Source organism: Falco biarmicus, chromosome 3 (assembly GCF_023638135.1).
Source record: "Falco biarmicus isolate bFalBia1 chromosome 3, bFalBia1.pri, whole genome shotgun sequence".
In the NCBI taxonomy this organism is placed as follows: domain Eukaryota; kingdom Metazoa; phylum Chordata; class Aves; order Falconiformes; family Falconidae; genus Falco; species Falco biarmicus.
The window spans coordinates 113,671,051-113,686,127 of NC_079290.1; the positions used below are offsets into that span (position 1 = coordinate 113,671,051).

The following is a 15,077-nucleotide window of genomic DNA, read 5'->3' on the forward strand; positions in this document are numbered from 1 at the left end:
CCCAAAACAGCTGTTCTCCTGAAGAATTCCCTTGCTGCCGAGAAGATGGTACACCCCGTGGCTCGAAGCAACCGAGTCGACGGGCAAGGCAGAGGAGGAACAAACTGTGGAGAAAAGAACCAGAACAATGGGACACAAAAGCAACAACGGCCGAACTTCCCCAGGACTGGTAAAAATATACTTAAATTGGCAAAATTGACAGACACCCTTTTTCCTGTTATGCCGTTAGTTCTGTTATTGATAATAACCCAAGCAGATGGAAACCCTCATGAGCCAATGAGCTGGAAATTATTGCAATTAGATACAAGCCAAGTCGTTGGTGAATTTCAAGGACCTGGCAGCCCAACATTCAACGTAACTCCATGTCAACTAATCGGGCAATTCACTCCTGTATGCAAAAGACAAGGATGGCAAGGTAATAAAAGTTCAACTTATTTTTGTCCTGCCTCTAATCCAGGGAAAGAATACTGTAATTACCCTGGACATTATTATTGCGCATACTGGGGATGTGAAACAATGGCCCTAGAATGGGGAATTAATAATGATAAATATTTGAAAATTAGTTGGGGACCCCAAGGCTGTAACCCACCTTCATATACTTACAATGGACATATATTAGGGGGACAATACTCGTCAAACTGTCAATATCTGGAAATAAATATATCAAGTCCTACAGATGATAGTTGGTTAGTAGGAAAGATGTGGGGAGTTAGAATCAGAGAACCAGGGCCAGACCGAGGGGGTTTTATTAAAGTAATAAAGGAAAAGCTTCCACACGATCCCTTACCAGTAGGACCAAACCTGGTCCTGAATCCACCCACTTCCTCTGAAAAAAAAAGGTTGCCCCCGTAATTGTTGTAACCCCTTCTCCAGACTCGCTTTGGGAAACAACTAATGACACTGTGACTGAATTTTCTTTATCCAGGGATCTAGAGTTGTCAGAATCCAAAAACCCCCTTATGGAATCTAATGCAAGCCTCTTATCGTGCCCTTAATGAAAGCAAACCAAATTTAACTGAGGAATGCTGGTTATGTTATAATGTTAAACCACCATATTTTGAGGCAATTGGAAAACCAGGTAGGATTCAATGGTCTAATGGTTCAAACCCACGAGAATGCCCATGGAATGACCAGAGGAACCATACGCAAGGAATTACTATTCAATTAGTAACAGGTCAAGGAAAATGTATAGGTACAGTGCCCGAAAAGTATCAGCCTTTGTGCAACCGAACAGTCACTAACACCAATATAGAGAAACACAAGAATCAAAATGACTAATGGGCTATCCCGACACCAGGAGCTAAATGGGTTTGTTCAGACATCGGAGTAACGCCTTGCCTATCCCTAAACGTGTTTAATCAATCTCAGTTTTGCGTACAGGTGATTATTGTTCCTCGTCTGATCTATCACACCTCCGAGGAGGTGTTACGCCACTTTGAAGGAGACCTGAATAGACAAAAACGAGAGCCAATTACAGTGGTAACCCTAGCTACACTGCTGATAGCGGGCGGAGTTGGAGCAGGTACAGGCATAGCCTCCCTAGTAAAAGGTCAGGAATGACAAAGTTTGCAGATGGCTGTAGATGAGGATTTAGCAAAAATAGAACAATCTATCCAAAATTTAGCCACTTCAGTAAAGTCTTTATCAGAAGTAGTGCTGCAAAATAGAAGAGGATTAGATCTATTGTTCTTAAAGGAAGGAGGGTTATGTGTAGCTCTCAATGAAGAATGTTGTTCTTTTGCTGACCATACGTGAGTAGTCCAGGACACCATGTCTGAACTCCGGAAAAGGTTAGATCAACGTAAGAAGGATCGTGAGGCGGGCAGGCCATGGTATGAAAACTGGTTTAATGTTTCACCTTGGCTAACCACTTTGTTGTCCACTTTAGCAGGACCGCTTATCATGTTGATTTTGGGACTTATATTTGGGCCTTGTATATTACGCTATATTTTACACTTTATTAAAGAACGGTTTGACATAGCTAAACTGCTTATTTTTAACTACGAGGTCTGGGGCAAAATATAAGAGTGTATCTATTAATGAGGATGAAGATTGTTGTGAATGCGTTATGCCACGTGAGAACTATGCCTATTGTAATTGTGAGGTATTACCTTGTGAGTGTTATGATAAATGTTGGGATTGTGGAAAAAGGTTTGCTTGCAGTGCCGAGAATGAAAGTAGTGTTTAATAAACAATAAAAGGAAAAAAAAGAAAAAGGGGGGATTGTAAGAAACTATGGTCTAGGGTATTGTTTATTAAGATTTATGTTAAGCCCAATGTAAAGGTTAGGCAACAAAAGATATGAAATCGCTTATGCAAACAGCCACCAGACACCGCTTGTGTAAGATAGGATAACCACAATCGCTTACACAAACTAAACCAGATACCGCTTGTGCAAGATAAGATAACCGCCAGATGTGCAGGAACCGACAGAAACAGGACAAACAACCCCATATAAGGACAGATGAGTGAGGGGTCAGCTATGGGACGAAGGAGGAAGACTTCTTACTTCGGCCTCAACGACCACCAGGAGGCAGAAAACGACCCCCTAACAACAACTGAAGCATGCGCAGAGTACCTCCACTACCTCATGAACACGGGAGTAAAGATGTATAAAAAGGGACTGTTTGAACTGCTCAGGACGGCAGTTGGCGGAGCGCAGACTCCCCTGTCGTCCAGCGCTGTTTTTGCTCATATTCTACTTGCTATAATTAATAAAATTTTAATTGGATTATGATCCGTTGTGGTCTCAGTTTATAACAATCTCAAAGCTGTGTCTATCTCCAAACAAGAGAAATCCTGTTTCTCCTGATGAGGAAGGATCATTGTTAAATAGCCATCACATTACCACATCACCAACATATAATGCTTAATGTTATGTGTTTGTACATGTAACAAAATCATACGTGCATTTATTTCTCGTTTGAGAATGCGGTCTGTGGAGGGGTTCTCTGCGCTGTAGTTCAGAGACCTGTAACTTAGGCTTAATTTAGGTCTGAATACACCACCTAGAAATGAATCCGGTTTTGATGCAAAAGCAAAGGGGACAGATGTTCTACTTCTTTTAGAAGTTGTTTCAGTGGCTAACTGCCTTCACTTAGACCTCAGTTTCAATTTTTTTAAAATGTGAATGGTTTTAGTGTTCAACAGTAGGTTCTTCACATATGTCTTCTGCATAAATGTCAGTTCCTGTTAAAATCCATTTATAAAATACTACACCAACTAACTTAAGATGCTCCACCAATGTCATGCACCCCAAGGGAACCTTTCAGCCCTCTCTTTATACAAGTCACTCATGTCTATTCATTAACTTTCCGGGAACACATTAACATCCCTCGTGCCTGGACAACTAGCACACTCCCATTCAAGGATTTAGTATATCTTCAAGTTAACAATATTAACATAGCGTGTGCCTGGACAATTAGCACACTCCCTATGTCACCCATTTGAGGATTTAGTACGTCCTGAAGTCAACAATAAGGGTCTCCTCAGATAAACATGAGCACACCGTTCTTTAAATAAATCATATATGGCCCGTTATTCACCCGCACAGAAGGGCAGCCCTTGTTTTAGTCTTGCTGGCAAAGTCAGCTGAAAAGCAGCTGGTGAGGAGCATTCACTTGGGAGAGCAGGATTTCTCCTTCCCAGTAAGCAGCAGTTGCAGGGCAGCAGACAAACTGGCTGACATTTGCCAAGAGCCCTGAAGGTGCAAAACCCTCCAGAAATGCCCATCGTTAGTCCTGCTGTTCTCGGCCCACAAAGCTTGTTTGTCTCCCAGAGAGCACAACTCTTGCAACACATCCCGTCTCCCTGGGAGCTAATCCCTCCTTAACTGCCCACCTGAGCCCACAGCAACATCTCAAGGCCTAGGAAGGCCTGGCATGAAAGGAAAACAAAGGTCAGGTCTCAGGTGCAGACTCTTGGGGATGTGAGCCCAACAAGTAACCTTCTCTCGTTAGGCTCATCATCCAGGTAAGCCAGTCACAGCTGCTCCTGCAGAGAAGCAATACAAGGGACTCCCCAGCACCCCCTCCCAAAGCCCTGCTCGGTCCCCTGGCAGGGCAAGTGCTGCTACCAGCATGGACTCCCTGCCTTCCCAAATGCTCCCCTCAACATTCCCACTTGCCCCAAGTCTATGTACAGCTCCATCTAGCAATGCCACAGCAACAGCAGTTGTCTTTGCGGTTAAATAAATTCATCCGGAAGAAAAAAGGCAGCTAGCATCTGCTCCCCGGCAGAGCTTGCAGCACACAGAAATATTGCTCCATTTCTACATGTTTCATAATGCTTTTTTCTCTTTCTTTCACTCCTCATAAAGCAAACCACACAGGTCAGTGGGATCAGGCACAGAACCACAGAAAAATACAGGTGGAAAGGACTCTGGATGCCTCTTGGTCTAACCCCTCCACACAAAATGAACAATTTCAAAGTTAGAACAGATTGTGTGGGGACGTGTCCATCTCCAGGATGGAGGTTCCCCAGTTCTCTGGGTCACACAAGCCTTTACCTGCCTTTACGGTCACCAGACACGTGTTTGCCCTCCGCTACAGCACAGGCTCCAAGCAATACTGTGTGTTGTGATTCTGCAGCCCTTGTTCTGGAAGTTAACCTCAGCTGTACACGCCTTCAAAGTCCTTGACTCCTTGAAAAGAAGAAAAAGTCTCCTTTGTTGGGGTGTTTTTTGGTTTTAAGCAGCCAACTGTTGAACTATCCCCCTCCCCCCTGCAATAGCATGTTCTTTAGGAAAGCACTCCGTTTGGGACAGACTGCCTGCTGCGGTGCCCTCGTACTGCAGCTGGTGTCTCCACTGGAAAGGCTGATGGGTCGCCTAAATCTGGGAACTTAGTACGCCAGTGAAGTCCTCCTGTATGGCAATAAGAGAGGGAGGCACTGACAATCAAAAGCATACTGACACCTTGCTGTGCCCTCCTTTTGTCTGTCCCGTGGCTGAGCAGGTGTTCCATGTGCCACTGGAGGAGAGGAAATACAAGGACACGAATCAGTTTGGAGAAGGCGAGCAGGCCAAGATCTGCCTTGACATCATGCAGAAGACAGGAGCTCACCTGGAGCTGTCTCTTGCGAAGGACCAGGGCCTTTCGATCATGGTCTCTGGCAAGCTGGAAGCAGTCACGAAGGCTCAGAAGGAGATTGTCGCTCGACTGCAGACTCGGGTGAGGGCATCTAACTGTTTCTCCCTTCATCTTTGCTCTTCCCCAAGACTCGCAAATGCTTTGAGACCCTTGGGCACGTGTGCTTGTAAGCCAGAGAGGTATGTCATTACGTGACTAATTCAGCTTTGCCATATGTTTTCAAAGCACCCAATTGGCAATTTGGACTGGAAATGAGGCTTAAAATAGGGTTCCAAGGTAATTACAGGCCGTGGTGTTGCATGAAGCGTGGAGTCTGCAATCTCTGGAACACTTGATTTGCAACCAGTGACTTTGTGCTGAGGTGCTGGTGCTGGAGGGGGTGCAGGAGCCTCATACACAAAGCTAGTAGTGTGTGAGAACGGGACGGTGCTTTTCCTGAAGTCCTTCAGAGGAGAATGTGGAAGGCTGGGAGAAAGAAAAGTAGAGAAAAGGAAGTCCTGCCAAAAGCCGAAAGCTTTGGGTCAGGGTTCTGCATTGTGTAACTCAAGCCACACTGGTAAGGAGCCACAACCCTGTTGTTTCGGTTGCTTCAGTCCCCTAGGTTTTGATCTTTTACCTTAAGGTTCTTGAGCTCATAGTCAAGGTGGTAGCTCCTGTTAGGATGTATCGCAGCCAGGTGTTACAGTGTGTTTTAAAGTATAATGCCAAAGGTAGTTAATGCAATGTTAATACCATGTCTGCTTAGTGCTGTTCAGCCCCTGTGTCATACCCTGCCAGAGGAAAGAGAAAGGAACGAAACCCTACATCCACAATGTGCATCTGAAAAAACAGTTCAGGTCGTGCCGCCACAGATCCGTGAGCCACTGTTCTCAAATATACCTCCTACTGCCCCGGCCCCAGGTCTGGAAGGTGTGTCTGTATTCCAGCTTCTCTTAGGCTTGGCTGGCTTCAGGACAGGAGCACAGAGCTGAAAAGCCACACCGAGTGATCTTTTTTTCATCTTTTATTTTTTCCATTATAGCTTGAATTTTCATTGTCTGATTGCTGTTAGTCGTTACCTAATCACAGGGATCAAGAGCACGACAGCAGTCATCAGCTACCAGACCTGTAAAAACTTAGTGAGAAGGGAAGAAGTCAGGAAGCCCTTGTATAGACCAGCCCTTTAATGCTAGATTGAGAGAAGCTCACAGAAGGACCCCTTTTTCCATGTGGGGCCTTCTAGAAGCAGTCCCAGGAGCAGCATGTGTTACACTTGAAGACCCCTTAGCACTTAAGTAGCGGTAAGCGTCTGCTAGCTGCCTGCCTCCTGCAGTAGGTTTCTGGTGTTGAATTTCTCTTTCCTAGGAGTCATACTGTATGTCCTGTTCTCTATAGCCTTGGCAGCAGATGTCAGAGTTCAGATAAACTCCACCTGTGAGCTGTCAGCTCAGTTGTTGTCTGGTGTACTGATGCAGTGTCTTACGCTAGAGGATAGGCACCTCCTCGTCTGTGTCGGAAGGCCTTTGCTAATTCAGAGTACTGCTCCTGTGCAATCAGAAGGGTTTTGAGGGAAAGGTGGGGTTTATACTCCTGGCGTAGAGGCACTGTAGATCAACTGGTGCAGTGTCAGCTCTCAAACAGAATGTGCTGGAAAGGTGTTGTCTGCTCCTCAGTAGCACCACTGAGCAGCATCTACCTTGCTTTCCCTGGCTCTGTTCCTGTGGATCTGCCAGTGCAGGCAAGGCTTTTCACAGATGCTTGGTTCTTGTGCTGCAGGCTTCAGCAACAGTTGCCATCCCCAAGGCGCACCACCGTTCTGTCATTGGAAAGAATGGTGAGAAGCTGCAGGACCTGAAGCTCAAAACTGCAACCAAAATGCAGATCCCCTGCCCAGATGACCCCAGCAACCAGATCAAGATCAGCGGCACTAAAGAAGGGATTGAGAAGGCCCGGCACGAGATCGTGCTTATCTCTGCTGAGCAGGTACCTCAGTACTGTGATCTCTCTCATGGCATTACCTGGTCAGCTATTTTGCTTCCCCATGGTATAGTTGAAGTTTGTAGCCACCATGGCTACAGTCAGTGGCTAATGTTAGCCTGAATGGAGACGTATACTGTGCCACTGGCTGTATGAGCACCGCTGCCAGGTCCTGCAACTTCTTGTGCTGCGTTTTGTCCATCTCTGAAGTCAAAACAAGCATTTGATAGTTGAAGTGAAGTGTCTTAGGTGCCAGCTGAGATAAGGCAGGAGATCACAGGGATGAATATCGTAAATAAGGAGCAGCAGCAGCAACCGTATTTGTAGATTGAAAGAGGTGGAGATCTACAAGCCCGCAAACTGAGAAGATTGCTTGGGCCAGAGCGTCAGGCAAGACAGCCCTGGGAACTTAGCTGTGCCTGGCAGAGACTGTAATAGAGAGGGCAGTTCCCAGCAAGGTCTGTTGTGGGCTCTTCCAGGATAAGCATGCCGTGTACCACCCTTTCATTGCTGGCCCTTACAACAAGCTGGTGAGTGAGCTCACGCAGGACACAGGGACACGCATCAACATTCCTCCACCCAGTGTCATCAACAAGACAGAGATAGTCTTCACTGGAGAAAAGGAGCAGCTAGCCCAGGCTGTAGCTCGATCTATGAGGAGAAGGTACGGATGGTCCATAACGCTTCCCACCTTCCCCTGGCACCTGCTCCTAGGCACTCTTCCCTTCTTGTTCTACTTTTGTGCATCCCTCTGTTGCATCTAGCTCAGCAGCCCTTGTAGTACATGACCCCGAATCTTACCGTTTCCTCACTCAGCAGAGTGGGAGCTGGGCTGATACTATCCGGGAGGTGACAGATTTCTCGCTTTTCTGTATCGTGGGAATTAGCAGGCCACCAAGAGCTCCCCTGGCTCTTGTTCACACCGGTGCTACTAAGGAAGAATAGAAGTGTGAAGTCTACAGTGGTGGCCAGCTGACAGTATCAAAGTTGCTACATAAGTTGTTGGAGGAAAATGCCGGGTCAGTGCTACTGTAGGCTGTACACCTCAGCTTTGTCCCCTGTATAGCCCCAGAGCAGGACTGCAAGTGCCGTCAGTAAATAGATGCTAGACAATGAAAGTTTAACATTAGTAAGACTGTACCTGACAGTTAAAAGAAGTTTCTAAGAACAGAAGACCCTGACCTGTAGGAGGCTGAGACGGTGGAGATTGTCTATTGTGATTACTCAGAACTGAGACGTGCAGAACCTGAAGCAATCATCCTTGAAAGAAAAAGTAAAATGGCGAAGTGGTCAAGATATAGAACAACTTGTGAAACTGACTGTCAAGATAATGACTAATAAAAGACTTGTTTGAAACCAATAGATTAGGTAATGCTTTGTAGAGACTATAAATGTGGAGCTAAAAATCCTGTAACCTTGTCACTCTCTGCGGAGGTGACCCAACGCTGCTGTACCGATTAAAACTGCAAACCTAGAGTAACCCACAAGAGTTTAAGTCTCTTCTTTTACAAAGTAGAAGTTGCTGAAGAGTGAATGTCACTCCAGTTTATTTCCCACTGCCAACGTTGCTGTGAATATCCTTGTTGTGGGCTGTTGGGCTGTTTTTCCTCATGGTTAGGTCTGTATTTGTACCAGTCTGGATTTCAACGGGGATAATTAGCTTATAGCCTGCATAGTGTTGCATTACAGCACTGCCTGGGAGATGGCTGGGAGCTGAACCCTGTTGTGCAACAGGGGGGATGGGGACGGGGACGACGACATGCCTGTGTGCGTTTGTGGTCTCTTCCATGCCGTGTCCCAGGGAGCTTGACACAGCATGCTAGTTTTGTACTTCCCCTGTGAATTTTTGAGCACAAGGCTTTCTGTAGGCAGGGGTCCAAGGGGTGCTGGGGTACTGCCGAGCCACTGTGCTCAGCTTGGCTTTGCTCTTTGCTGGGTGCAGAGTTTGACTGCATCTTGTGCCTCTTCCTGTCGCTCTTGTCCTTCCCCACTCCCTTGTGATTGATGCCTCAGTGTCTCTGCCCCTACAGAAGAAGACGACTACTACCATTGCAGTGGAGGTGAAGAAGTCCCAGCACAAGTATGTCATCGGCCCCAAGGGGAATTCCCTGCAGGAGATCTTGGAGAAGACTGGAGTCTCTGTCGAGATCCCACCCACTGACAGTAGCTCGGAGATGGTGATACTGCGAGGCGAGCCTGAAAAACTTGGGCAAGCATTGACTGAAGTCTATGCAAAGGTACTGACAAGATGGGCTAGGCCTCCTTTGAAGGTCCCATGAAGATACATTTGTGAGCACTGACAGGTGTCGCGGGGGTGGACTCTCTTGGGCCATTAGAGGTGCAGCTTAGAAGTCAATACCGGAGGTGCAGCATGGGAATTGGAACGGAATTGTTGTGAAGGCCTCTTCCAGTTTGTCCATCAAACAGCTTCTCTGTTTTTCTGTCTCTCAGACCAACAGTTTTACCGTCTCCTCAGTCTCTGCCCCCTCTTGGCTTCATCGTTTCATTATTGGAAAGAAAGGACAGAACCTGGCCAAAATAACTCAGCGGATGCCAAAGGTATGGATGAGCTGGTTAGCTTAGCACCCCCGGTGTAGAAAATGGTTTAGTCCAGATCACTTGTCACGGAAGAGAGAGGTGTATTCTAGCGTGGGTAAACCCAGGGGGAAATGACACAGATCTTTGCTATTAAAGGGAACCCTCTCTTTTACTGGTGCAAACACTGCTCATCCTATGACATTGTCCTGGGTAGAGCCCTTCCAAGGAAGCTTTATGTGGTGCTGTTTTGAGAACTGATGTAGTAGGATACCTGGAAATGCCGACTGCAACAAGGCTTCTCCCTGGTGAGTTAGACAGTATCTAGATAAAGGCTAGATGAGTAACTTCTCCAAAGCCCTTGCAGACTCCGAGACAGCACCAGAGCCTTGGGCTCTAGGCACGCCATATGGCCAAAATTGTTAAGTTACTGACTCGTAAAATTGTGGGGAGTTTGTTTGGGCTTTTTGGGAAGGAGCACGTCTCTTAGCGGCAGGGATCGATGGTGTAGGCCTGACCAACAGCATTGGCCTGGCTTGGATCTTGGAAAATTCTTAAGAGATTCATTGTCTTTCATCTCAAGGTTCACATCAAATTCACTGAAGGAGAGGATAACATCACTTTGGAAGGACCTACAGAAGATGTGCATGTGGCTCAGGAACAGATTGAAGTCATGGTCAAGGATCTGGTGAGCTGGAGTTACTAGTTCCAGTAAGAAACTGGGGGAAGAAGGGGCAACAGAGCAGAGGTGATGAGGGGTTTATCGCATCCATATGATGTCTTGACATGCTTAACCAAACTTGCAGAAGACAAATTGTGTGGCAGGTGGATGACACCCCTTGGTTATGAAACTCATCCATAGCATTCTTGAAAAGTCAGCATTAAATTTTTTGGTGCAGAGAAGGAAGGATTCTCTTTGTTATAGCTGGAGAGGCATATAAGTAAGTCTTTTCAATGTTTCATGAGCACAGTGTTCTCTTCTCAAACCAGAGGAATGCTTGTGCTCTGCTTAAGAGCAGGAGAAGTGCTTGTAGCTGACCGCTGGTGAGTCAGTGCCAGTATGGGCAGTAGGCAGTTACGTAGGGCACGAGACAGAAGCCGTGGCCTACCCTACCTGGCCCTATACAATTCTTTTTAGATCAACCGGATGGATTACGCAGAAATCAACGTTGACCACCAATTCCACCGACACCTCATTGGCAAGAATGGAGCTAGCAGTAAGTGGAGTGCCTTTCTAGTCCTTCCCATGCTCACACTCTCCGTGTTTAGTAGATCGTATCAGGGGCTCTGTAGCTCACCCAGTGTGCTGTCTCCATCACATTTCCTCTGCTTTTCTGGAGTGGTGGTGGTACAAGGAGAGAAATGGGCCGTGAGGCCTTGCAATGGCTTTAATGTGTGAAAGTATCTTGGGAGCTTGAACAGTAGCGGAATTACTTTGACGTGTCCTGGAGGAAATTTGTTGGATTTTTTTTTTTTTTTTAAGCGTTGCTCTGTGTGAATTACATTTTAGCAGCCAGTTGTGGGTGGTGGAAATCTGCTTGGTGAGCTTCTCCCTGTAGAGGAATGAAGGCGGTGGGTTGATTAGCATTGATAATGTGCAGCTGTGGCCTTGCCTCAGAGGCAGTGTGTTGACTGACATGGACCATGTGCAGGTGTAGCTGGTTCCCGCTAAGTGGTTACATAGCCCTGCGGACTGTGGGAGAGGGGGTCAGATGGAGGAGCAGTAGTGTGGTCTGGCCTCTGGAGGAAGTTGATACAGCACTGACAGTGGAATACGACCAACGGTAAGGCCTTGTTGCAGTCTGCTAGTTTGATTGTGCTGCAACATCTCCCCAACAAAGAATTTGGGGTAGAAATGAATGATTACCTTCTGCTCTAAATGTGATACTGTTTGGGGAAGAAACATGCCTCGCTCTGACAAGTGAACAATTGGCTCTGTAGATGCCACAGTATTTACTTGTACAGGTTCTTGTGTGGCACAGATCTGCTCTCGCTGAATTCCAGGGTGAAGAGGCAATTTCCCGTGTCTCGACCCTACCCCACTGAGCCCTTCTCAGAGGCGGGTTTACTTCTTCAACAGCCTCTGAGCAGTGATAATCAAGGTGCCTCGCTTGCAAGTCTTTGCCTGGCAGACTGCGTCACCACAGTCCTTGCCTTGACGTTAACAGGATTAAGGATCTGTACAAGGTGTCTGTGCGTATTCCCCCGGACAACGAGAAGAGCAACCTGATCAGAATTGAAGGAGACCCACAGGCCAAGAAAGAGCTGCTGGAACTCGCTTCCCGTATGGTAAGTTAGTAGGATGCGATGTTTGGGAGACTGCAGGGTTTGGGCTCTCGTGTTCCCTTGTAACCTTTGGGTGCAAGTGTGTGCCCCTTGCCCACCGAGCACTTGGATCTCATGACAAGTGCAAGTTCCTCTTCACAAATGTCTTCCTCTGTTCCCTCGGGTAGCCCTTCTCTGTCAACCTAGAGTGAATTTTGTCTAGAGAAAAGAGGGACAGTGCTGGCAAGTAAACTGTCGGGCAGCAAACCGGTAAGTAAAAGTATATGGCTGAACACTCAGCGTGAGCTCTGTTCTCATCAGGAAAATGAACACACTGCGGACCTAATCATTGAGCAGAAATTCCACCGGACCATCACTGGGCAGAAGGGTGAGCGGATCTGGGAAATCCGGGAGAAATTCCCAGAGGTAAGGCTTTTTAGGAGATGAGGAATCCAGAGGGGTTATTTCCTACATGGGTAGTAGGCCTATCGTCACTGAAGTCGTAACTTTAGTGGCTCTGTAGCGCAAGTGTCTGAGAAGATAGTTCTTTCAGCCAGAGGCTGCTAACACGGTTACCCTTTTCTGTATGAGAAAAGGGGATGTGTAGGATCCCCCCAACCTTTGCATGTGTCTGACACAAGAGTTCTTGCATTTGCTTGGGTTGGCTATAAATGACCACCTCCTGCAGGTTATCATCGGCTTCCAGACCCTGCACACAAGAGTGACATCGTCCAACTTAGAGGTCCCAAAAATGAGGTGGAGAAGTGCACTGAGTACATGCAAAAGATGGTGGCAGACCTGGTAAGGAGGTCTTCTGTCTACTGTTCCCTCCTACGTGCCTGAATAACCCTGGGGCAAAGCAAAGCTCTACTGGCTTGGGTAGAGCTAAAACACCTCAAGAGGAGGGAGCTGTCGATGCTGTTTTGGCTGAATGGAGGCAGGGGGGTAGTACCTGTTATTTGGAGGCTATAGGGGAACGTACTTGCCTTTGTTTATTCTTACAAGCCTCTCGTATAGAGAACTTCCTGGGGTCTAAGCCTATTGTCAAAAGCTTGTTTATCAGAGTTCCTGAAGTCGGGCCTCACTTGCCACGACAGTGTAATCTTCAGTTCTCCCTTCCTTTTTCCCTTAGGTTGAAAACAGCTTTTCTATTTCTGTCCCCATCTGCAAACAGTTCCACAAGAACATCATAGCGAAAGGAGGTGCCAACATCAAGAAGGTGAGCTATCTTTCCTAACTCAAGTGCTTGTGATGATCACTGCCTGCAGCAAAATCCCACTGGATGCTCCCTCCTGCTCATTGGTGATGTCAAATATGGCCTGCAAGGGCTTTTTTTCTGACATGGGACACTTCTGAGATGATTTTTTTTTTCCTTTGTGGCAGATCCATAAAGAAAGCAACACCAAAATTGATCTCCTGGCAAAGAACAGCAACTCGGAGACAATTGTTATCACAGGCAAGAGAGCAAATTGTGAGGCTGCTCGCCACAGGATTCTTGCCATCCAGAAGGAGCTGGTAAGCAAAGCAACTGGCCTTTTGCGGTTGAGGGACTGGAAAATGTTGCTAGAAGACACAGATACAGATGTGGTTGTAATGGGTGAGGGCAGGGAGGAGACAAATGTGTCAGTCTGTTCTTGACTCGTAAACCAAAGTTTGTGACTGCTCCTGTCAGGAGTAGCCAGTCTCCAAGCCCTCTGCTCAGGCATTTCTTCCAGCTCTATAAAGCTCCTAGCAAGGTGGGAGTTAGAGGGTAAGCAAGGTGGGTGCAAACACATTTCTGCAGCTTGACTCAAGAGGCTGGTGCTGTCCTCTCTTAGGCCAACAGCGCAGAGGTGGAGGTCTCTGTTCCTTCCAAACTGCACAATTCCCTCATTGGTGCCAAAGGCTGCTTCATCCGCTCCATCATGGAGGAGTCCACATCCACTTCCCCATCAAGCGCTCTGGCAGTGACACCGTGACCATCGGGGGCCAGCCCAGGGTGTGGAGAAAGCCAAGAAACAGCTGCTGCACCTGTGAAAGAGAGCAAGGTCTTAAATAAATAAATAACTGGCAATGCTCTGTTTGTGTTGAGAAAGGAATGTACTCTGAATAATTAGAAAAGATAAGGTGGGCACCTGAAGGAGCGAAGGAGACCACCAAGTCAGGAAATCGTTGAAGAAAGAAAATGGAAAGGTCTATTCCACCTAGATTCCCCCTCCCATTATGAATGGAATGATTGGGTGTCCAAATCAAATGACTATGTATGTAAAGATGTTGTGTAACCTCTCAGGAAAACCGTATAAAATACCTAACTTTTCACTGAAAACTTGGGAGCTAGTTTGTGTGGTGCGAATCGGCTAGCTCCCTGACGTTGCACGAAATAAATACCTTTGCTGCTTAAAGACAAAATTGGTCTGTGAGCAGTTACTCTGTGCCATTTTGGCATCAATTTGGCGAACCAGGCAGGAGAACTCTCTGCTGGTGCCGGAATCCAGGGGCCTGGGGACTCTCGGGGCCCTCAACTGGATCTTCTGTCAGCAAGACTCCCCTGCCCCTTGGCTTCTCACACAGGTGGACAAGGACTTCTGCACAGCGTAAAAGGTATTTATATTTATTCTTTGTTTTGAGTATTTGATTGTCTTAAGATCTGGGAAGCTGAAAACTTCATTTAGGGTGTCTTGAGATTTGGGGAATTCCTAGAACGTAACAACTGACATGGCGCTCTGTGTCTTGTTTGTCTATGTGTTGGCTTGTTACATGTTCAAAATTAGAGTTATGCATCGTGAGTAAAAAAAAAATAAAAATTCTAGTAATTCTAGGCGAATAGCTGAAAACTTAACATGCTACTTAGGGCCAGAAAAAGTTAGAACTTGGTTTTTGGCAGCTGTTCATTGAAACATGTACTTTATGTGCTAACGCAAACTGTCAGCGTTCCTAGAGTTGTATGTAAGTGCACGGTACCTTGTAACATACTGCCTGTGTGGCTGAGGGTTGCCCGGCGAGTGTGATGTGTGTGAGAGACACAGTTTAACTGCGAAGTGAGTGGGGAGTCCTGATCTGCGTTTCTGTGTTCCCCGCGAGGGGGGGGGCAGCCAGAGACGGATGGAGCGATTGAAACGTCAACGTATGAAGTGGTGGAATGCAATATTAGATACTAGAACGGGGAACTGGGGATGAAACACTAGAACAAATATAATTTGGGAAAAGCATGAACGTGGGAGCCCAGGTCAGTAAAGGGGAGTCAGAGGTCTC

General features: G+C 46.8%; 2 protein-coding genes across 2 annotated transcripts in view; both read left to right on the forward strand.

Annotated features, from left to right (window-relative positions):
- The window catches only part of LOC130146114 (endoplasmic reticulum-Golgi intermediate compartment protein 3-like), a 59,018-nt gene that overhangs the window by 18,274 nt on the left and 25,667 nt on the right, over nt 1-15,077 (forward strand). The window lies entirely within an intron of this gene.
- Nucleotides 1,771-14,117, forward strand: LOC130145977 (vigilin-like). Its single transcript, XM_056331538.1, is given in 15 exon segments — nt 1,771-1,832; nt 3,960-3,972; nt 4,956-5,171; nt 6,846-7,052; nt 7,526-7,710; nt 7,811-7,922; nt 9,077-9,283; nt 10,720-10,798; nt 12,261-12,272; nt 12,535-12,647; nt 12,979-13,065; nt 13,230-13,361; nt 13,664-13,748; nt 13,751-13,804; nt 13,807-14,117. Coding segments are annotated over 15 exon segments (1,620 nt in total). The 3' UTR covers nt 13,863-14,117.